Genomic DNA, 25365 nt, shown 5'->3' on the forward strand with positions numbered 1-25365 from the left:
AATTCAGCAATTTACGTGATTCTGTCAGTTACATCGAAATCCAAAACATGAAGAACAAAACACCAACACAGCAAACATAAACTCATGTGTGATGTATTCTTAAATGAGTTACCGTATCTTTTTTTTCACGCAACTCTCTTCTTAAACATTTTCAGCTTTTGTTCATTTCCTGGTTGATAGTACATAGGAGTGTTATTGTATTGCATCAAAAATTCAACAATTTTTTTACCGCTATAATTTCGGTACACGTTTTCGTGCTATTTACGATTAGTCTGTGGAGGAACATGAAAGTAAATCAAGCCTTACACTAGAATGATGATTAAGAGAAGTTCGACTACCTATCTCTCCAAAATCTTGCTTATCTCAATAATAACAGCTTCAGTTGCCGGTGTCACTCCAGTAACTCTCGCTTAACTATTTTGGCAGCAAAACTCGCCAAATTTTAGATAGCGGCTTTCGATTGCCCGAGTCTATGCAACTCTTCAATCAGACTGTAATTTTTTTTTTTTTCACGCCTGCATTGAGTCGGAGACGACGCCTGTTATCCGATCTTTGGTGTGGCATTTGAGATCGATTAGACCTCTGTTAGAGTTGTAAGGAACCCATTCATGGTTGCTTGTGAGCTGTGCTCCGTCTCCAAAGGGGCCTGAAATTCATGCCTGCAAGTTTGGTTTGTCCTCCACTTTAGTGTATCAGTGTTAGTCTAAATTGCTTTAATCCTTTTCGATATTAAGTATAATTTATTGACTTTAAGTGTTTTTATGTTGCATTACATGACACCGTAAGCTGTTTCTGTATTGCATATATCATGTTTGATGGATTTTTACCCTAGCTTGATTTTGAACTCATTTTATCTGTATGAAGGTTTTTTAGGCTCGCTTCGCATTTTCAAGTAACACTGAAAGCGGCTACTCATCAAGAAAGACTGGCTTCTCAGTCAAGCTCAACTATGATTTCATCTAAACGTCAAACGATACATCCATGTGTTGATTTATGAGTGCCAAGTGCCCAGTAAAATGAGCACAGAAAAATACTGAACCCGACACCATCAGTGGTGGAGGTTTAGCTGGGCGGTTGCATGGCATTGATTCATGAACAAGAACATTCCTCTCGTGGGCGCAGTGAGTCGAAGCACCTGCACATGAATGACGTGCATGACATGCACAGTGTACACTGTACAGTGTACTGTAACCGCAGCTGCACTAACATCATCCAGGGTCATGCTAATTTTTCATTAGACAGCTTCCTGGGCAAAAGATAAGCAACCTAATGGAACGACTGCCACAACTTGATACGGTCACTCTCTGCCGTCTATGAAAAACCGAGTTTAGTTTTGTACGCTGGTGCTTGTATGCAATTATTTTCAAGATGAGAGACACTACAAATAATCAAAATAACTGCATAGTGCAGCATTTAGTTAGGAGACGACGGCGTTTCAGCTTAACAAAATAAACAAAAACATGGAACGGTTTTCGTGTTGCTCCGTGCAGTGATTGTCACAGTCCTCGCTATCCGGTAACTCCCTTCCGCTGTTGCATGATGTAGGGATCATTTACCCCCTCCTGGCGCATAGCTCATATGTGTTTTTAGTTCGTGTTTCCATGCATATTTTGATCCAATAATTTAGCCTCTCTTCGATGGATCCACATAACCATGACCTATTCTCGATTTTAACCATGTTGCAAGACGTGATCAGCTAGCGAATATTGTTTGCTTCTGTAACTGTGATTGCCTGGCTTTTACGTTCTTTGTATGTAATTTATTTTGGTACTTTTTTGGAGTAGAGATCATTTGAGCTATTGAAATATTTCGTGACTGTGTACATGCTTTGACAGCGCCAATTTGTGTCAATTTTTAGTTATTTCATTAATGTTGGGCATACTTCTACAATGAAAATAATTTTTAGCCATCGTTCACAATATCGTCGTCACCATTCGAGGCTTCATTCGTATTCTTTTATGTTAATTTTTTTATTAGTTATTTCATTAATGTTGGGCATACTTCTACAATGAAAATAATTTTTAGCCCTCGTTCACAATATCGTCGCGCACCATTCGAGGCTTCATTTGTTTTCTTTTGTTAAAAAATATTTTCTCCTTTTAGATAATCGAAGCGAACTTTTTGAGTTATTTATTTACGATTTGATTCCAACTTCAATCTCTATGTTTTTCATCGTATTTTAAGTTACGATAACGAAAACGACTTTAACGCGGATATTTTCCATGTCTTGTATTCTAGTCCTGTGTTGTGCACAAATTTAAAACATTGGTACTTATTTTGAAGCCCTGCCTTGTGATCACAATTTTTTTACTCTGCTGGGGGGCTAGATTAGCCTACTGTAGTTACCCACCCCAAAGTTTTCTCCAAAATGATTGTAGAAAATCGTTCATGTGGGAGGGAGACAACGTTACCTGTTATCAATGCGCCAACAATTTGGTGTTTGAGATTGCTCTTGCCATGATATTGTATTGTTATGAAATCAGAATATAGTTTTATGTCTTCTTCATTCAGTCTGTAATGACGGCGGTCCTCACCTCAGGATGAACAGTGTTAAATCGGAGACCTCTTGTCATACAAACTTCTGAAAGTTCTGTTCATCTCTTTTTAACATGAAGAAACTAGCAGTAAATCTCGAAAGGAGAAGCGGCCCTAAAGACACACCCGTCCTTCATTAACTTGTATGTAGAGAGTCATAGGCGTTTTTTAAGATTACTCTTTTGTTTGTGCAGAGGGCCGCGAGTATCCATATCTGCGGGAGATGCGCGAGCGTCTGCTAAGCAGCGACGATCCTCCGCCCCTTGCCGTCATGGATGAGCACCACAACCACCCTGAGGCGCGTCTGCTGCAGTGCCAGCAGCAGCACACGCCTGTTGGCACTGTCGTCAAGGTCAGAGTCGTTCAGTAACATCTTTAGGTTTGGTGGGCTAAACCGTGGTTGAAAATGTAAGAGAAATTAGCTATAACATCTTCTGCTGTATCGGGCTAGAGCGTGACTGAAATTGTTTGAAATTATTTGCAACTACTTCATGTTTGTCTGGCTAAACCGTGGCTATTTGGAATAAGAATTAGAATTGTGCAATTATTATTGTTAATTTTTTGTGTCCGATGCACTCGTAACAGATTGGTTAGTTTTACAAAATATAAACTTGTTCTATGTAACCATTACTGACATATCCGGTGTTCCCGTTACTGACTAGTTCGGTGTATGTGTAACGGACGTATCATATTTACCGGTAACTGACGTGTCCATTGAGCCCATGNAACTGATGTAAACAACGTAACTGATGTAAACAACGTAACTGATGTAAACAACATAACTGATGTAAACAACGTAACTGATGTAAACAACGTAACTGATATAAACAACGTAACTGATGTAAATAACGTAACTGATGTAAATAACGTAACTGATTTAAATAACGTAACTGATGTAAACAATTTAACTGACGTTAACGACGTAAGTGACGTACCCAACGTAAATGACTTACCGAACATAACCTACTTTCCCAACGCACCTGACGCACCCAACGTAACCGCCGTGCTCCACGTAACTTTAGCGTCGTACCGTGCAGCTGAACGCGGACGGCTACGGCTCTCACACGTCTCCCACACACCGCGTAGAGTCCTGCTACACCAGCACCCTGGAGCGCCGCCGCGGCCCTGTTGCCGTCAACGTCTTCGGCGGCCTCGCCAAGAACGCTAAGTCAGTCTTCCTGATTTTCTGCTTCTCTGTACTTATGCTTATTCTAAACCTGCCGCGTCTTGAGTGCAAGTGCCAAGGTGGCTTAACAAAATTTTCAGTTTTTGTAGCACTTGAAATATTATATTTATTATATTGATCATTATATTGCACTAGCAATATAATGATCGGTTTTTGCCGAGTATTCTTTTAATCCTTGAAAGAAAAAATAATTGGTGCATTAATTTTTTTGCTTGCTATTTTTTCTACCAGTAGCATTTCTCTATATTATAGCAATTCCATTTTCATATTCCATTTTCGACTTCGAGCTGAATTCGCACATTTTCGATGCTGCTGTTCAATGTATATTGTTGCTGTTCCGACGGAAAAAGTGAATTTTTAACGTGAATAAATTAAGGTAAGTTGATGAAAATGGTCTTCTTGGAACGACAATTCTTGATGAAATATTGAACCTTTATACGCATTTATTCCCGTTAAAAAAAATGGGAGCCAGTTCGATAAACGTTTTAACACGAACTATAGTTTACGTATGCCAAAGACTTGATTGATTTCATCGCTCATACAATTTTTGTTTTCGTTCGTCCCCTCTTTTCACTGCCTTTAGTTTTTCTGAAAAACCTCGGGAGACAAATCACTTGGATCTAACCTTACCAAAACAATACTATATTCCATTGAAAGCCAGGGACTTTATGATCAAAGCGCCTAAGAATTTTAATTGAGTCAACTAGGGAAAATTCATAGATCTGTTCCTTGCCAGTTGTGTGTATTTGAAAGGAAAGTTAGTGGCAAGGCTAATCTCAATATTTACTGAAATTATCTTCATTTAGTGGCATCTATCTTTTTCGAACTGTGAAAATATCCTGCTACCTTTGATTCCTTGAAATAACATATTTTTTCAATTTATGATAAAAACGCTTTTAATTGCCTTGTATCCGGGCTAGGTATTGTTTGGGACAGTCTCTTGATGGTCAAAATCAATAATTTTTTTCAATATTATGCGTGCAAGTCACAACAGTCCCGTATTTTTTTTTATTTGCGTCTGTTAATTCCCATTGGGAAGCATGCGTGCTCCCTGGCAGTTGTTATCGTGGCGGCTGGAGTTGCTTGTGTCAGGACCTAGAGGCGCTGACCGCGGCATGGCCTGCTGTGAGTGTTATGGCTCTCTCATATGGCCTCCCTGGTCCATCATCTTGCTCCTTAGAGCCACTAAATTAGCGGGGATGTTAGGCTCACACTGACCACATCCTCGTCCCTGCCTACTGTCAAGGGTGTGTCAGCGCTTGTACCGGGCTCTTAAGTTTTGTCAAATCTTTTTGTGATGCACTGTTTGTATGTAAAATTATTTACCAATCTGTACTCGGTTAGACCATAATTGTACAGCTGTTGGCTATCATTTATTACGTGTTGCTATGGTGTAAAATTTGAATGTCCTCCCGACACAGGATGCGAATAGAAATGGCAATGGTTTTTGCAAGTTCGCGAAATTTCAGCTATACACTTTTGTATCAACTAAAATTTATTTTGTTAAACTTCAGAGCAGTAACTTGCATCCGCCAGTTTAAATGGAGTCTCCATGCAACCTTCATGAACCATAGGGAACGAAATGCAATTTGCGAATTGTGTAATCCCTCGTAGTTTGGAATTTTTAAGTGCTAACATATTTTATGCTTCATGAATGACGAAAGGAGTAATGGGCCGAGAAGTAATGATCAAAATATTTATATCTGAAATAAATTGTGTAAAAAATCTGATGCCAAGTACCACTTATTTAATTATTTGCGAGTATCGCAAATTATTCCTATCAGTTCGGTGAACACATTTTAATAAGCCAACGACATTGTCGGAATGACATGATTTACGACATGTTGTGTGTTGTTCGAAATAAGGTTTAGTAAACAATTGACCTTGTTGTAAACCTTTGACCTTGATTTACAACATGATTTGTGTTGTTCGAAATAAGGTTTAGTAAGCCATTGACCTTGTTTAGTGTTGCTCACACTGCTCGGGTCATGTCCCAGACATCACCGAGTATGGGTAACCAAAGGACGCGGTCAGATCTAAGTCGTCCCCGAGACCCTCCCTCAGCTCTGGTATCCTTGAACTCTTCTGTCCCAGACGTCCTCATTCTGCTCTCCATTCAGCCTACATTTCATGACCTTCTTTCTTCTTTAATGGCACACAAAGCAGAAATTATTTTCTTCTGACCGTTTTTAGCTCATTTTCTCATTTATGGAAAAAAATTACCATTGTGCTCGCCATGTCCGTCCATCTGTCTGTCCGTCCGTGACTTCACGGTTTAGTCGACGAGAAAATGCGCTCTCTGTCACTCACTGCAGTGAGTACCTACTGAGTTACATTTTTTCTATTTATTTTCTGAATTGCCTTTTTCTATTTTATAAATGAAAGGTTGTCGTCGTTGACCTTGACTACTGGTCTCTTTACCTGGTGGCCTCCAGACTGATTTTATAGCTCGTTCCATGTTGTGACCTAGTCTTAGTGGATAATTTTACTTTTCTCGCAATCGAAGTCATTTTCGTGAATGATCATTACATGGTTATTGTTACTTAACTGTACTGATTTTGCTAACATTTTTTGCGATTTTATTTGGCAATGTTTTAATGAAATGTATTCGAACGTTCCGTCAAAATAGAGATAAATCAGAGAAATGAAGATTTAACCAGCCCATATGTAAGCTTGAATTGAATGATCGCGTGCCTAGACTCCCATTACTGGTAATCGCAATGCTGCTAATAATTTACTCAGTTTGCAGTAATTCTATATTTCTCGTTGGATGTTTTTTTAGAATAAAGAATTTAGATGTTTGAAGTATAGTCCTTAAATTGTGTCAGTTCCTTAAGTGATCGTAGAAAGTAAATTAGCTTATCCTCAAATGGGATGCAAGTAGTAAAGAGAAAATGCAATCGTTTTATTCATTGATTATTGTCAGTCTACTTTGTGCAGATGCCAGGAAACTCGATGACATGAAATATTTTATTGATGCTCTCTTTTCATTTTAAGTTGTACTTCATTTTCTGTTCAAATCACAGAAGAAGTTCTTGTTTATCATTGGAAATAATAGAACCGATGCGAACGAAACAAAATGTCTATTGATGGTGCAGCTAGGCAATCATGATCCAAGCGTTGTCATGTAATCCTTAAATAATTCTTTTCGTAATATAAATCACTCTTTTGTCTTAATAAGTTTCTGCTACACGTTTAAAGCGAGCTTCGATAAGGATAGATCATAATCATCATATGCCCTGAAATTTTGATGGGTGATAATTTGTTGTCCATAAAATTCATTCCGAGTGTTTTTGTATCTCGTTTTTTGATTAAAGGGTTCGTTATTCTTGCTAGCTTGCATTGATTCCGGTCGACTGAAACATAGCTCGATTCTAACAATTTTGCCACTGATAGTAAAACCAAGATAGTGAGTGCGACAAAAAGGCCGTAAAGCCATTACCTGAAAAATATGGAATACCTCGCACGTGTTCATGTGTGACAATAGTCGTTTGCTGACCCACAACTAAAGCAATGACTTTGTTTACACTCGGCGCATGTTATCGAGAGCCAGGTTATGGGATGCTGCCTCTCTGGGACAGAGCGCTTCTCGCTGCTGCCATCGATCGGCTGCGAGATGCGCGCGTAACTCCGTGGCCGTGGCCCCTGCTCTCTCTTACTCTGTGTCTGCCCTCCCAGTTGTACTCGTGCCCCTCCTCTCTTACCGGGGTGTGTGTGTGTGTAGATTCGTGGTTTGATTCTCTTTATGATATTTATCAGACGAGAATCTTGAAATTCAGTTCGAGTTAAGTGGGTGTGTGTAGTTTCGTGGTTTGATTCTCATTATGATATTTATCAAACGAGATTCTTGAAATTCAGTTCGAGTTAAGTGGTTCTATTCGAACCAAGCAATTAGTAACGATTTGTGTTGAAATTATTCTTAAATGTCAACTGTACATCGAGAGATCATTAGGCTTTGTTAACTTGAGCTATTGGTGTCATCATTTGTTTAGCGTTGTTCCTGTCTGTCTACCAATATTACACAAAATGTTGAATTGTTTGCAACGTTAGATAACTGAACTAAAGATGAAATGCCTGAGAGATCGCATGGTACAGCCTGTGCTAGCTTCTTTTGGTATTCATGGGTGTTGCTCAAAGCTGTTCTTGTCGCCCTGGAGTAGAATCGTGCCAATTTTGATGTATTTTTGGTGCCTCGTATCTCTTGAGACGTCTCTCAGGAAGAGTCTATGGTCTGTTTTATGGTATTTATGGAAGTGCTAGACTGGCGCATCGAACTAGAAAAGAATTCGCGTTCTCTTGTAAAAATTTTCTCCTAGGGAACGGTTGCTGCAGACATATCAGAAATAATGGGTAGTTACGAGTGACGATGAAAATCTTTTAGCAACCTATTAATTTTACCCTCATAACTTCGTGTGAGAGAAACATTTTAACATGCCTCTTCTTTCAGAATTTCGCATTTGTTTTCTTCTTACTCTCTTACAATGAAAAGGATAAGTGAACTGCATTCTATTAGACTGATGTCCATTTAATTTAGTGGAGATTCCAATCTTGTGATTGCAGCCAAATTGGAATTTTCGGATAATGCAACCGCCATCATTTCATTAGTGGATGCGAGTAAATTGATTCACTACAGCAACCTATTTGGGACAGCCCTGTAGATTATTCTCGGGGAATATAATTATTAAAGTGCTGATTCAAAGTGCGTGTTGCATGATACAAATTGAAATCGGTCATTTAGTGCCATTGCTTTGCGTTCTGATTTTTCCACTCAGTTAGTACTGCATATAATTCATATTCTCTTATCTTCGAGTTAGCATACCTATTGAAGAAAAGCTTTGATATTTTTCCCCGCTTAAATTTCTGATAAGAAATCTCAGCAGCGCTATATGGCCATTTGTATTTCGTGTTCGAGGAGTTTATAAGGCTCCCTGGTGACAAATATGTCAGGAATAATCCACGGCATTGTGACTCCAGCTTTCGAGATGATGCTATAGAAAATAATGCTATCTTGCTTCAGATGTAAGAACGTCTGTAGAACTTACATCATTTTATAATTAAACGAGTGTGTACATATTAAAAGGCTATTATCACTATTTATATTGATTTTTGGTCAATGTATAGAATTGCAGCAAGAATTCTGTGGGAATATCTAAAATTATCGAGATAAATTATTTTTTATGAAGTAATCGTTCGTAGATGATAAATATTTATAAACTTTATATTATTTATGTCCAAAATGAAATTGACAGTACGATAAACTTGTCAAACAATCGACTATTGTAATATCCATCTAAATGAATTCCGGGAGGACATGCGTTCTCTAATTGGCTCGTGTATGAACTCTTTTGAGGGCTTATTGGAGACGCTGGAGTGGGAAGTATACGAATAAACATGTAAATTGGAGAGGAGCTGGCAGTGGTGGTGGGAAGGGCAGCTGGCAGTGGTGGTGGGAAGGGCAGCTGGCAGTGGTGGTGGGAAGGGCAGCTGGCAGTGGTGGTGGGAAGGGCAGCTGGCTGTGGTGGTGGGAAGGGCAGCTGGCAGTGGTGGTGGGAAGGGCAGCTGGCAGTGGTATGGAAGGTTCTACTTTAAGTGAAGACAGGCTCGCTGCCTCCCCGTTACCCTCACCTCCCGTACCTGCATCGCGCATGCGCAGAACTGGCCCGCCTTCCGTGTGCATACCCTAGCTGTTCCTGAGAGCTTCTGAGCGAAATGTGGTTATAAATAATGTTTATGCAGTGGCTTGACTGCATCATATCTCGATATTGGTTGTCAGTTGTCTACAGGGTGAAAAAAATGTATTAGCTTCAGACCAAGACATGAAGCAAATGTCATCCGGAGTAGCTGAATGTCTCTAAAAACTTTAGTAATCGTGTACAAAGTAGGTATTGTTCCCGCTTCCTACTTAACAATCTCATAAGCTATTGGAAAGCTTATGAGATTGTCTTTGTTTATTCGCCATTAAGGGTAATTAGAAGGAGGTACGCGTTTGGTTCGGGCAGCACAACCTTCCACGGCAGGCTAAAATAGCATCGCTGCTCACTGAAAAATAGATGAGCTCCACTCCCTGGATTTTGTTTCCAGCTCTCGTGTCTAATTTTAGCTCCAGTGCTACGTAGTTTGCGGGGCGAAAATTTACTGCTCGCTCTTCCGCAACGACACGATGAACACAAACTCGACTCATTCAATTTGAAAATTTTTCTCTCAGCTGTAAAGGCTGTGATGAAAATTTCAAATGAGCTGAATAAACAGATAATTAATAGCAAGCGTTCCTGATTCACTAATACATTTTTGCAATTTTATAAGAATTACGGTGGTTCAATTCATGGTTCTATGTTACGAAGCCTACCATATTAATTGTCATTTATGCGAGAATATGTGTAAGGTAAGCGTAAGCCGAAAAGTATTGCTTTGTTCTTACGAGGCTATAGTGCAAGAGAAGCATCGCTGAGCCAGCGCAAGACTTGCTCGCTCTACTGTAACCGCCCCTTTAACCTGAGGCCTTCGCCTGCCTGGTGGAGGTGGTGGGACTCGGGCGACGGACCGGGTGGTGGCGGTGTTGATAGAAACTTTATAAAATATCTCCAAGATTCCTCGCACTCTCATGTTTTTGAAGATTTCTACTGCCTTTCCCAAAAATTACCATACTTACTACTATGTCTGAATTTGTCGTTTGGTTAAATTTGAGAATCAAATTAGTTTGTACTGTTTGCGATGGTAGATATGATTATTTTTTACTATTTACAACGGTATGTATGATTAGTTTGCACTATTTGCGATGGTAGATGGTTAACAGTACAAGGGGCCAGAGTTGCAATAAACCTAAGTTTTTAAACTATTCGACCCATCGTCTTTTACTAAAAATTCAACGTTTATTGGTATAACTGGTTAAATGGCACTAATTGCTTTTATCATATGTCACTTATTCCCGTTATTTGTTAGGTTTTATGATGAAGTGTATTGAATGCAGACGTTTCTATTGAAGCTGAAAAATGGCGTTTGAAACGATTACTTTCAAACATTATTAATTTCTAGAAACTAAGTTCTTAATACGTTTTTCCCACCCTGTAATGTCGGTCACAATGCCTACATATCATTTTTAAATTTCACTTCAAATAAATTTCAGAAATTATCTCAGTATAACAGTTTCAAGCTTCACATTTAAGTTCGAATTCCACTGTATCGAGACTCTCCAAGTTTCAAGGGTGAACTTGAAGCTACTTTTACAAGTTTCATGGTAATGAAATGAGGTCCTCTTTAGGGAAAATAGGAACTACGAAAAAGTTTATTTTACCACGTTTTTCTTAGCTCGCTTTCGTGTCTGTCTGTGATGATCAAATCTTGCAATCGATATTTCACCAACTTTCCCGCTAGCTAGCGCTCTGAAACTTTTAGGGAAGCTCAGCTACCGATAACAATACAATAATCAATGATTTGTTGCACGTTTCCAGGCGTATATATTACCGAACCTTTCTTTATTACAGCCCCGCACCCAGATAAATACCGGAACAACAATGTATCCCCTCGAATACAATTTTCTACAGAACTTTGAAAAGAATTTTCTTTTGTGCATATGCGTGGCCAACTGAAATGAAATGAATATTATGTAGGATGGTTGACCTTTACTGATCTCTGTTTGCTTTCATTCTCTTGGTCTTTTGTATTTAAGTTAAAATATTTTACAACATCTAAAACGAAAAACGTGGGGGCGCATATGTATTTAATTGTTTGGTGATTACTTGATATGATGAATATGATGGTTCATTGAACATTTGATAAGTGTATTGCTGATATAATTCGAAATAGTGGTTGAATTCAAAATTGAAATTAAGGCATGCCTAAATGAAGATGCGCCCCACGTTTTTCGTTTTAGATGTTGTAAAATATTTCAACTGAAATACAAAAGACTAAGAGAATGAAAGCAAACAGAGATCAGCAGCTGCCGAAAAATTATTTCCTACTTTTGAGTCCACATGAAAAACGTGGTCTTTAAAATTGTTTTTTATACATTTTATTTAGGTTTGTCTAAAATTATTCATCACTTGTAGCATTCACGTTTCGCTATCTCCTGGTCATGAAATGAGATTTCGGAACTTGACTTCTGAAAAGATAACTGAGAATGTTCTACTGTACCTTTAAAAGGTTGAATTGTTCTTCTGCTGTAATTCTTGCGAACGTTTCGAATAAAACAAGTCAGTAATTATATCGTAATTCTTTCATCTTTTAAGAGTGAAAGTTAATTCGAATTTCTCTTGACTAATTTCTGTTGGGCGAGTGTGTCGAGCCAATTATCTGTCATTTTCATCGGAGTATTTAAAATACTTTTATAATACATCTGGTACAAATCAGTCCATACATTAGATGTAACTCATCATATAAACCAGTGTTTCAGTCACTCGGGATTTTGTTTTTCTGGTATTGGTGGTTTGTCTTCTGCTCGTCTCATCTCTATTCGTGAGGTTTAGATAGGTATAAGTATCCGTATTCCGCGGCCAACTTTTCATCATTTACTGAATTCTCTCTTCACTATCACATAGCTCAGTGCAAACTTTAACGGAGAAAAGTTTGTGCCAATCTGTTTAGCTGCTGCGCGATGGAAGTTCCCAACTTGGCCTGCCGGTTCGTGCTAGGAAGACTGAAAACTTGAGCCTGTTATGTGCCTCATTGAGTCCGTAGTTGTGTACTTAATCTTCTAATTGGCTCGGAGGTAGGTTTTTGTGCCCGATGTTCATTCGTCCGGTTTTCACACAGAGCCGCCGGTTCTAATCATTGAGTTAGGTAGGTATTTATTTACTTCTATTGAGTTTTTATATTTTTCCTGTTATTTGATGGTCGAATGAACGTTCTCTAGGAATAAATCTAGCATAAATTGCACTTAGTAAAATGCAAATGGAAAGGAATAATTTCCTCTGTTGGTGTCATGGAAAAAGGGTATCGACAAACGGCTTCAGTGTAGGAAACTGTAAAATACTTCCCTCGAAAGTATTGCTGAAGTCGAGGAATTCTTTAATCGAACTTTGTTGCAACCTCAGGCCAGGCAATGATCCTAGTGAACTGTATTCTTGTCTGTAATCTGTACACGGCAGAGCCAAAACCGAATTTTTGCCTCAAAATTTAACCAAACTTTGTATGTATATATATGTATATGCCGCCTGAATTTCAAGAGAGTTGGCGCTAAAATTGGCAGTCATGCTCCGGAAAAATTTCTCCGAAATATTTCCTCGTAAAACTACTTTCTGTTTCCGGACCGCGAGCTGGGCAGCCGTTTTCGCTCTGCAGCCATCGTGATTATTTTTGTTACATTTTTGTCTTTATGGCTTAATCATTTTTATTATTGATGCGGTTTTGGTTGAACATCCTGCAGTCATATGAGATTTATTGAAGCTATGCTCAATGCAGGTTCGTGTCAACGTACTTACTTGTCCGATTTTACACGTACTTGCTTGTGTTTTAGTAGTAGGGTTGCCAGAGTATTGCTTGTCAACCTTACAGGTAATTTCCACGCTCAGAAACGTCATTCCTGCAGTATTCTAGCTTGTGTTACGATGTTTTTACTGTCAGTGAGCGCGAGCATGTTCGTATCGCTGCAGACATGATATATAGGAGCTCATATGAGGACAGCTATTGCCCGACGAACTGCTTTTTTAAGTGTGCAACCGCGAGGGCATGGGACTCTTGTCACTGATTTCTTTGCCTTGCAACTTGGATGTGGACAAATGTAAATTGTCACTGTATGACTTATTAGAGAAGAATATACAAGTTCTCATTTCATGTTGGTGTTAATCGTGTAAGACCGAACTATGCATCGTTTTCTTGTGATGGAATTATTTCTTGATGACTTAAATATGAGGTTCCTGCCCGCTTGATTCACACTTCGTTCGTTTGTGTATTGAATGGTAAATATATTTTAAATGAAATTTATGTTCCATTACGTTACATTTGTTATCCGTTACTCATCAAGTGCCTGACCTCAGTTAAATTATTCAAATTTTGATTATTTGTTAAGTATGTGACCAACCAATACCATGCAATTTCTTCTTTGGAAGCATCGGGCTCCGCGTATTAGTACAGAAGCCATTCTTGCTGACCACCGCACTTTGGGGCAAGTAATACTATGGCGCATCATTGAGACTTGGCATGCAACCATATTTATATCTTGTTTCAGTGGTTGCTGCGAATTCTGTACTCGTATTATGTTATTATTTATTTATTATGTATGTACATAATGCGAGTAATGTATGGAAATGCATGTTAAACTTTTTCAGTACATTCTATATTATGTATTCACAAACTTCGCGCACGAGTGTATGTATAAGGATCAGACTCAATAAATCAAACTTTTGGTGCGTGTTACATAATTGAAACCCTCATTCTAAATCAATCAAGATTAATCCTAATCAATTGGTAATTGTTTTAAGTTTGATTTGCTCTACGAGATTAATTGATTCGATAGCATTGCTTTAGTGCCATGGCTGTCCCTTCGGGGATATGCGCTTCACGTAATCCCGTCGCAACCTGTTGGTGGTGATTGCATCGGACGGCTCGTGCTCCTACCCTGTGCTTAGCTATCACTGTTACCTCCAATCAAATGCTTTCTGGTTCTTATATCCTTTTTCAATGGTTTTTCGTATCTATTTTATAGTCCTGATGCTACAAATACTGTCGCTTTTGGGTAAAATTAATCCATTTTTCGTTGAATTTGTTGAGTAAAACATGTAGACGTGACTGGATTTCTTAAGAATATTTGTTCGCTGCGGCACAACGCGAACCGTTTAGGCGCTATAGCTTTTCAAAGCCGAACTCCTCGCCTCGCATATTCTCTGAACTTTAAACCTTCGATTTTATGAACATCCTTCCTGCAAGTAGCACCGCTCGCGTTTTCATCCTTTTCAAAGGCTGAAAACCTTCGATTTGATAAAGATCCTCCCTGCAATTAGCAGCGTTCGCGGTTTCAACCTTTTCAAAGGTTGAAAACCTTCGATTTGATAAACATCCTCCCTGCAAGTAGCAGCGCTCGCGGTTTCAACCTTTTCAAAGGTCGAAAACATTTTCACTTTTTAAAATGGCTGTGACAACGCATGGCTACTGAAAATAAATTAGTAAATTTACTAAAGCCAAACTAGAAGGCACCACAGCAGCGCTGCATCCGAGAGGTCTGAAGTTTATCGCCCTCGCGTTGGGTGCGAACGTCTCCAATTGCCACGGTCAGTGCCCTTCAAGGACGCCTACTTAAATTATGCACTTTGCCGGCTCGCTGTGTCCTTTTATTTAATCCAAGTTATTTCCCTTTTATGATTGCTTTTATTTCCTCTTCGTCTTTGGGGTTGAGATTGCTAAATTCTGAGTTAGTTTTTATTTGTATAACACCTAACGGCCCTTATTTAGGTTCATATAGTAGTAACGTTCGAGTATCATGACTTTCTCCACTCATTCTGAAAATTTTCAGCCAATGCTCCTGTGTTTGACGATTGTAATAATTGTAATTGTGATAATTACAGATGGTAATTTCTAATGCTGCCACGAAACAACTCGTTTATTTAAGTCACAGAAGCTCCGCCAGGTTATGATGCAAAGCCTTCTTTTAAAATTTTCACATAAAAACCATCGACTGTATAATGATTTCATGTACTGGACTGCGCTCCCTGCCTAATTCGTTTACGAATCATTTGTCTGTGCCGTTGATGTTACGTCAGCACCAGCTTCCCAGTGTAGCCACGGTGCTCTTGTGCGCCGCCTCTATGCGAGCTCCAGGTTTTATTCCAGCAGCCGCTACAGCCATCACCAGTGTAGCTTTAAAAGCGACCGCTCTCCGAGCCTCGGCACTCCCTGTAACAACGTTACAATATATGCCGTTGCAAATGTTATGCATCACTAGCGCTACAGTACGACGTCAGCTCTTGGTGTTGTACTAGTTCGTGTGATGCTGCTGCTGCAACAAATCACTCTGATGTGTCTTCATCATTGTGACATTTCCTCATTAAAGTAATTCACCATAAAATGCCATCATTCCAAGTGCATTTCGCAAACATAAGTACATGTAGGGTAGGTTAGGATAAATTACAGTAAAAGATGAAATGTCTCCGACGATGAGGTGCCAGGGAAGTAACCGGCGTCTTCATGTAACATTTCTTGCATCAGACTCCCAAGGTATCGTTGCTGCCGAGCAATTATCTCCTATGTCGATTGATAACGAGAGTTCCTAGTCAGCGATGACATCATCTTTCTTTCTTATATTAATGTGACTTTTCTATGTTTACTTCCGTTTTTATCCGTTATCGTCAGCTTCATAAAATGTGGTTTTTCGTTTTATACGTGAATTATTCAGTACCTACAGATGAGTCGTGATCGAAGTCAGAAGTGGAATATAGATATTATAAATAGTGACACAAATTTAAAGATTCATTTTATTAGGGGAAGTTAGTCTACGGATTTTCTCTCCGAATTTAATTACCCCCGCTCTTCTTTATCTTGTAATTATACCGGATGTTGGCCAGTGTCGGGCGTCTAATCGTATTAATTAATTAATTAATACTTTGTCTTCGGGCGCTAATTGGTTAATATGCCTTTAGATATGAATCAAATTGGCGACAATAAGTATTATGCCGCTCATTATGGCACAGACCAATAGTTAAGATATTTATTGTTAAAATGAAGCGTTTTAAACTTGTATTACTGTATTTTTAGTGGCTTTTTAGTCCTTGCGCGATACTGACTCAATTTATCGTCCGACGTAAATTTTCTAAAGCCGCGTTTACCCTGGTTGATGGCGAAATCATTTCTCGTGCGGCCATTTGTCTTTATTCGTCAATTTAATGCACGGCACGAGAAGCTTGCAATCGTCATTTGCATAATCGAGCGATTTTTCCCTGCCCTAAAATTTTTATCGCAGACTGGATTCTGGTCTTGGATGGAAAATGTCTAAAATATGAGGTCCATTCACTTTTGGGTTCGGTGTTCCTTATGTCACGTGTTGTAGATTCGTTTCATAATAACTCTTACTTGATTTTGAGATCATTTCTAATTAAATAGACAGAAGTATGTTATATTAATATTAATTGCACAAATATTTATTTCTACAATAATTTCCTCATTATAGAACTGATTCTAGCCCCATTGAGTGAATTTATCATGCTCGTGCTCGTATTCAATTTAGTATTCAGTCTAAATAAACTAAAAATTCAACATATCTTTAAGATTGGTTAATAAATTCAACAAATCTTTACATTTTTCTTCGTTAGGAATTTACTTGATTTACAACCCGCCCCATTGCGCCATTGATATTATTTTTACACTTCTTGTTTCTTAATACCTACTCTGCGTCGTGTCTCTGTTTCGTATAGTAAACTTAGTGAAGGGATTCTCAATGACGCTGCCACGATCACGGAAATGGGATGCTGGCAGTTATGCCGTTACCAACAGACTTATAGTACGACTTGCTTGCTCTGTTCTTTTCTGTCAACTTGGGACAATGTTATTGATGCTCTATTGTGTTGGCTTTCTCTTCTCATAAATGCAACGTGATCCCGCTCATATTTCCTGAAGCCTCTCTGTGCGGACGAGTATCATGGCTAATGTGTTTTCAGCCCTCACTATGACACCGTGTATACCAGCCGCCACTCTTAATGCGGCCCTAAGGAGGATGTGGCTGCATGTTCGTCAATAGAGCACCTGCTTTGTAGCGTCGACTGGCTCGGTAATAGTTCGTTTAACTTTGATTTTATGAGGTTCTTCCTTGCCAATGTGCAACTCACATTCTATCACTGCCGTTTGCAAGTAGCCATGCAGATACGACCATGTGAGAATTACATCCATATGCGTCTATTTTTCACCGTTCTCAACATCGTCTTCTTTCCTTCACTAACTAATTAAGGTCGTGAAACTCGAAGTACGGTTACTGCCGTCATTTAGGTCCAGCAATTAACACAGACGAGGTCCAGAAAAGAGATCGTCGACGACTAACACTTGAATTGCATGAAATAAATCCTGGGCGAGCGGGAGCATTTGGTGGCTTCGTCGCCTCGCCAAACTAAACGCCGCAGCCAAGACATTAAGAGGATTATTTTATCGTGCCAGCGAATAGATTATGGCTTTCAGCTTATGTTCGCCAGTGCAGACAACGCTCTTCGCTCCTGTCTGATTGTGTGCAACGTATTAAGCTTTGAAAACAAGACGGGTTCTTAATGTGGTGATGGTAACTTGTGGCTTAAAGCTTGACGTTGGGTCAATGCAATCCGATGCATACTCGGTCAATGATTCGTCGCGACTTCTTCCCTGGTTATGAATTGTAATAACATGCAAGCAGTGAATTTACTTGCAAATTCATTATTTTACACCTTGTTCCTTTGCGCTTATTCTATAAATAAAAATCATGCTCTTACTCTAACGCTTCTATAGACTTAATTATTACCATAGGAAGTTTTGTCAAACTAATCTATGCAGCTTCAAATTAACGACCGATAAAACCCAATGGGAGTGAAAATATCCTGGCAACCCTTTCGTTGCGTAAACCCGCAATACTCTGTGGATTTAGTTCATTTCAATTGTTCAGAATTTTGATATTAAATATTTTCACGCTTCAGACGCAAGTGAGTTCAGCATATATTTCCACAGAATTGTCTTACTGTTTTCATGGCCGAGAAGTAGTGATCGTGGCTTGCTTCGCCATGAATGGTGCTGGTGAGGAGAGCTACGCAGAGCTGGCAGCGGCGTCCGTAAAGCCGTAGTGTTGCTATGAAGAGAGGAGCCCAAGCCTCCACCCTCTATAACGTCTCTTACGCCACCCTCCATACTTTTGAGTTGATATTTCTTTTGCACATTGCGAGTGCAGAAGCCATAACTGCCTGACGATTTTTACATATTCTACTCCATTTAGTTGGTGTTGAGACCCTGGCCTCGCTTCACTCTTCGTTATTTATCTTCCCCTCGAGGTGTATAGTTTATCCGTACGCCTAGTTTTATCCTTGATGCCGCATAAATAGAGTACAAAGTGAATGTTTCTCCATTATTAAGCCAGCTTTTTCTGTTTTATGATTTCCAGTGTGGAAACGTTCTTGTTCATATTTTACGTGTCTGAACCATAGCATAACCATTTGAGGAACGACTTGAGTTCGACTATCCGTTTGACGTTCGATGTAAGGGATTCTCAATAACGCTCTCACGATCACGGAAAAGGGATGCTGGCAGTTACGCCGTTACCAACAGACTTATAGCGCGACTTAATTGCTCTTCTCCGTCAACTTGGGACAATCTTATTGATGCTCTATTGTGTCGTCTTTTTCTTTCCCGATAACTTTTACTTGAGTTCTTTCAGGCCTTGCACGACGTAGAATATGAATAAAACTTTGTCGTCATTTTATTCTTTTCACTTAATTTTTTATCAAATTTTTGCATTTTCATTTATCTTTTAAGTAGTTCCCATTGGCCCTTTTGTCCATGGATTCCGGCCTAAAAATTGTACTAGTTTGAGCAAATAGGAATTTTTAGCTTCTCTCAAAATCGCCGCGTATGTTAAGAATTACTAGACTCTTACAAAACGGGAGTTTAGACATTAATTGCATCCTGTTCCGACTGACTCAATCTAAAATAGAAGAATCGCCACCAAATTATTTGATGTATTAAATCTTATTAAAAGATTTTTTGTGAAGCCCGATGAAGAGGCGAGTAATATTCTAAATTAAAATTGATTAATGCATTGTCAATAATTTTAGTTGGTTTTATTAGTTGAATCGTTGATATTTTTTCCTTGAAAATGTCCTATTATACGTCCATATCCATTGCATTGCTCGTTGACTACTTCAAATGGTAAATAACACAACTCGTTACTTGAAATTAGCGTTAAAATACTACATTTAATCTCATCGTTGATTTAAATATTGTGGGACTGTTGCCCTGGATGTGTATAAATTTCAAGGTTTTGTTTTTATCAGCATTCAACCGAGGCTCGATGTTGCATAATAACGGTGCTTTCCGTCCATGATCTCGTATATTGTCAAGCTACCGGGCTATTGCGGTCAAACATCGTGCTGCTTCACGGTAGGGCTCTTTCTCTAGAGCCTGTCTCGTATGTAGCGCAAGCAGACAAGCGCTCTGTGGGGAGCTTTTCCTTTTCTTTATTGGTTCCGGATCCACTTCAGATTAAACGTTATTCGTCTTTCCGAAGAAAAGAAGTGATCGTAAGATTTCTGTTTGACCTTCACGTTTAAATTTTACCGTTAAAAATTACTCAAGCTATATAATGTTGGGTTTTGCATGACCAATTGACCACTCACTTTAATTCGAATTTGGTGTCTCATATTCCCCTGATGCCAAATAATTTATTTATCTAAGCTAATGTGGCAGAGTGAGATGGAAAATAAAATGTATGTTCTGTGTACAAAGTAGTTTCAGCGTGTGAGGAGGAAAGTTCTGCAAATTTCTGCGTGTTGTACTTTTTGTGGGCGTTTAATCTTTCTTTCGGCGTTCGTTCTTCACTTTGGTGACTTTTATAATAACTTGAATTTTTTCCAAATGTTAAATATGGTGGCGGTGTTGTTTATTCTGCGAGATCATTCTTCCGTTGCCTTCGAGTTCACAGCAATTTCTGTTCCACGAATCTTCGGCTCACAAAGTTTCTTGCAATTTAACGGAACTTACTAGCCTTTGTCTCCCTAGCTGTTCCGTTTTATTGAATACGATTTTATTTGCTGCTCTTTGCCAGCTAAAAATGAACTAATGCTTTCCCTTAATCTTGAAACTTTCTTTGCTCTAACCCTGTGCGTAATTATTGGAACTTTATTCCCTTCCCCCTTCAAATGTACACATCTTCATTTTTGTACATGGTAGTTCAAATGACAGTCATTGAACTGGATTCGAAGTGTGAATGATGATGATGGAATGATGTTTAAATCGCATGGATGTATAAGTTACAACAGCATAAGCCACCTAACCTTACTAAGACCAATATTCTGTGTACGTGTTTTGAGCATTGGCCCCGTCATGAAATATATGCTCAAACTTTGTATTTCCTGACGAGAAAAATTTGTCGCGGTATAAAGTCCGAACACCCAGAGATTCTTTCGTACAGCTCACCTGTCTAAGGCTGTCTCTTTGTTGACGTGTTAAGACTTGATAGTTGGCAGCTCGTGTTTAGCATTGCGGATGAGGGTAAAAGACGAGAAGAAGGGGGTTGCGGATGAGGGTAAAAGACGAAAAGAAGGGGGTTGGAGGCATTAGTGTAGGGTGACCCTATGGAGGGAGTCGATGTGCGTTTTGGGGTGCAATTGAGGGTGAGGAGCACGAGGGTGAGCCTGCTACCCTCTCTTGGACGGCAGTTGAGGAGCACAGCTTGTGGAGTGAACACGTGAGACGCGCACTGCCCAACTGCTGCGCAGTAGTGATCTTTCTCTACAAACCAAGCTCGGAAATTACCGTGGTTTATAAGAAAAAAAAGTGCTATTATTATTCAAGCCTACTGTTTCTGACGTGAACTTGAACTATCCTTGGGATGAAATTCAAGTCAACCTTTAGCGATGCAAACTAGCGTTTTTGGGATGGACTTTTGATAAAGGGTAGAAACGTGGACTTGGCAAATATCAACGCTATTACGCGATTTTTTCCCATCACACGATGCCTATTATGTTTTATTGCTGTTAATTTCATATCACATAAGCCCCAATAAGAAAGCGGAAGTGGACGCTGGTGCTGGCGATTGATTCAGCGACGCCGTCGTGTAATCTCGGCGTCCCGGTAGCGGCGACACCCCCGGAGCCGCTAACAAAGCCACGGCGTCGGCACCTCCCTCTCTCCAAACCATCAACTCTCTTTTGAGACATTTCACTTTCGACTAGAAATTTCGATGCTAACTTTACCTCGTGTTCTCCGCTTTATTTTGGTTGGCAAGTTGTTTAGGAGCTAAAAAATATTGTTTTAGGTGACTGCACTGAAATCGCGGATTGTTGAGCAGAAATTCCGTGTATTTGTCGTACTATTTTAATGTATGGCGTACTATTTATTTTTAATTGCGAGAAGTGTGCGCTTCAGAGCCTAGTAATGATTATGTATATTTTTTATTTATTGGTTAAAGCAAGTACTTATTGAAAATTTCCGTGTAGGTTATTTATATTGAAATCAGCACCGATGCTGGAATTAGATATTCAGAAATACAATCAAATTATTCGTACGTGGCCCAATTGTTAAACCAAGCATTCAAGATCTAGCTTGCATGGTAATTATTGTTTATACTATTTATAATTTTTGTTAGGAGAGTTAGGATTTGACATCGACTTTGCCTGCGCCTGAGCGAGGTTTCCTCCCCTGCTGGCGCACTGATCTCTCGGAGTTACGTCGGCAGCATTCCTCTGATGTCACTCAGTGTTTATGTGCACGAGACATTCTCTTTGCAGCCATTTCTATGTTATTTATTATAATATATACTAAAGCCTTCCAGTATTAACTGGTTTTTCTTACTTGACTTCGTTGCTTCAACCTGATATTGCTGAATTCGTTTCATTGCTGTGAAAAAATTGCTCTTAGGCTCCATTAATATATTTAACTTTCACCAATAGGCTCTGCGGCAACTACTTGTTTGTTTTTCCTAGTCATGATCCTTTCTTATGCAAATATTTCACTCGGTGAATCGTGCTAGGTAAAAATTCCACATCTAGCTAGGTACCCTCTGTTTGGGATCGTGAGTTTTAATTAAATAGTATGCAAGTATGAAGCTTTCATAAAGGGTTTTTACTTCACTCTAAAGCTAAACACAGGTATCGCTTCGTGGATATACATATAAAGCATCCTCTTTACCCACCCTTTTTGAGCGCATTCTTTCGTTGAGTTATTTATTGAATTGATCTCACATGTCGCCATGGTATCACATTTCTGGTCGTGTTAGAAGGCAAGAGACGAGTGTGTGTGTATTTACTGGTCAAGCGATTCCGCGGCTTTGTTGTGTTCATGAAAGGCCATGAAGTCTACCACCGCCGCCCAAGCTCGAGGCTGTTCGGAACTCCCTCTATTGTTATTGCCGGTGCAGTTGTCCATTTGTAGCTTTGATGTGGGGAGTTGGCGGATAGCGTTTCTTATGTGGTCCATAACTGCGGTTATCGATGAGAATTAATGTACTTTATAGTGCCTGACAAAACATTTCTGGACTCTCAAAAAAAAAGAACGTGGAAAGTTCGGAAGAAAAACGTTACACGTATTACGTTCGACAATGTAAGCTGTTGTCAAATCCTTTTGGTTCCTGATATGGCGACAATGATTTGACAGACATCCAGACGGAATTATTTTGAGCGTTGCCGTTTCAGAGACTTGGATTTATTTCTAATTGTGTCTAAACAATTATTGGTCCAACGTTTTTCAGTCGAACCATGTCTACGTAAGCTACTCACAAACTCGAACTTCGCAGGCGCATTAATTTTGCTATTTTACCACGTTTTTCTTAGCTCGCTTTCGTGTCTGTCTGTCTGTGATGATCAAATCTTGCAATCGACATTTCACCAACTTTCCCGCTAGCTAGCACTCTGAAACTTTTAGGGAAGCTCATCTCCCGATAACAATACAATAATCAATAATTTGTTGCACGTTTCCAGGCGTATTTATTACCGAACCTTTCTTTATTACAGCCACGCACCCAGATAAATACGGGAACAACAATGTATCCCCTCGAATACAATTTTCTACAGAACTTCGAAAAGAATTTTCTTTCGTGCATTTGCGTGGCCAACTGAAATAAAATGAATATTATGTAGGATGGTTGACCTTTGTGCAGTAGTTATAAACTCTAAAGGAACTCACAAGCAGGGGTTTGGGAACCTTTAAATGCACGTCATCCTCGAGAGGATATTCGTGTTTAGACTGCGTATATCGATGATACGCTTCGTATCATCGATACGTACGTCAAGTCAAGTAAATTGGCTCGCAACAACGTTTTTCATGTGTAGCAACGGACTAAAAAGGAGAAAATATAATACTTTAAAAAACTAAAAAGTAGAAAATAAAATGTATAAAAAAAATTTTTAAAGACCACGTTTTTCATGTGGACTCAAAAGTAGAAAATAATTTTACGGCAGCTACTGATCTCTGTTTGCTTTCATTCTTTTGGTCTTTTGTATTTCAGTTAAAATATTTTACAACATCTAAAACAAAAAACGTGGGGCGCATATGTATTTAATTGTTTGGTGATTACTTGATATGATGAATATGATGGTTCATTGAACATTTGATAAGTGTATTGCTGATATATCTGATTTGAGCAAATTTTGTTATTTACTGTTGGTATATTGATTTATCATGTTTCATCCAATATAGGTAGTTTGAAATGTGTATAAGTAATTCAAGCAAGTAAAGATATGAATCGTGAATAACGCAGGTCAGGGTATGTGAAAATTTTAAAAGAATCAAATTTTGAGAATTTTAAATGAACGCGCGGACTATATCTAATCAATTTAAGAGGCATATTAAGACATTTGAAAAGAAAATGCATTAAGTATCTAAATAGTTCACCATTAAACAGCTCACTATCAAATCAAAGGTATATGGAGACTAGGAGTAACGAATAGTGATAGAAAAATTCGAAATAGTGGTTGAATTCAAAATTGAAATTAAGGCATGCCTAAATGAAGATGCGCCCCACGTTTTTCGTTTTAGATGTTGTAAAATATTTCAACTGAAATACAAAAGACCAAGAGAATGAAAGCAAACAGAGATCAGTAGCTGCCGTAAAATTATTTTCTACTTTTGAGTCCACATGAAAAACGTGGTCTTTAAAAATTTTTTTTATACATTTTATTTAGCTTCATCATTTACTCCCGACTTCCTGGAAATGAAATAATTCTCGAGATTTCATTAGTTCCGTGAGACTCGTATGGTTCCTTTCAATAGCTATATTTATTTTGCGTTTTTATGTACACACACAGCTAATCATAGTCCTACATATCTTCGCCTGATCGCATGAAATCTGCTGCTTGCCATTTGCATGAACATTAAAGGTCTACCTCTGTTTTTAGCGATTGCTAATAGTCGAATTACAAGCTATCAAATTGCAGGTACTTTTATATTGTGGTATTTCATTTTGGTTCTTCCTGTAACTTTTAGGAATCTTCAATTAATCATTCTTTAAACATCAGTGTACCTACCGTTAAATCTCTGTAGAGTTTACCGCTTATTCAACACTCGTGCCACATTGTTCGTAGGCTCTTGAACTCGCGCTGAAACGGAGGTCCGATGGCCCCCGTAGCTAAGGTTTCTGATCCGAGCCATCGAGTCGTGATCGCCTCTCAATCGGCTACTGGAGGACCACTTCTACTTTCTATTGTTTGCACCAAACAAGAGAGTGCTTCTCCAGTGTCCTGAACGCTAAGACACCGACACCTGAACTCGCCTGAACGGACCCTGGATCTGTCATGTCGCTTTTCCTCCTCTAATGGCAGTTCTTCTTTGGTTTAGGCTTAATCATTTCTTTCTTTGAAAATGCGACGCTGATGAAGTGTCGCTGATACTGCACAACTTATGGTTTACCTTATTGAACTATTTGTAGAAGCAAATCTTGATCATCTTTTTCGACTGCGATTTTGACTTAGTTTCAGCAACACGGAATATGTATGGTTTTTTGTGCGTGAATATGTGCGAGATGTTTGTAAAATGCTCGCTTCAAAGTATGTTTAGTTTCC

At 39.0% G+C, this 25365-nt stretch overlaps 1 protein-coding gene across 12 annotated transcripts in view; it reads left to right on the forward strand.

Moving 5' to 3' along the window:
* LOC108669458 (proton channel OtopLc) overlaps nt 1-25365 on the forward strand; it is a 121074-nt gene that overhangs the window by 75298 nt on the left and 20411 nt on the right. For all 12 annotated transcript variants that reach the window (XM_047883442.1, XM_047883448.1, XM_047883429.1 and 9 more), the window contains 2 exons: nt 2730-2887; nt 3573-3703. In XM_047883442.1, coding sequence (XP_047739398.1) covers nt 2730-2887; nt 3573-3703 — 289 coding nt within the window. The remainder of the gene's footprint in view (nt 1-2729; nt 2888-3572; nt 3704-25365) is intronic.

This window comes from Hyalella azteca, unplaced genomic scaffold (assembly GCF_000764305.2).
Source record: "Hyalella azteca isolate HAZT.00-mixed unplaced genomic scaffold, Hazt_2.0.2 contig1645, whole genome shotgun sequence".
Classification (NCBI taxonomy): Eukaryota; Metazoa; Arthropoda; class Malacostraca; order Amphipoda; family Hyalellidae; genus Hyalella; species Hyalella azteca.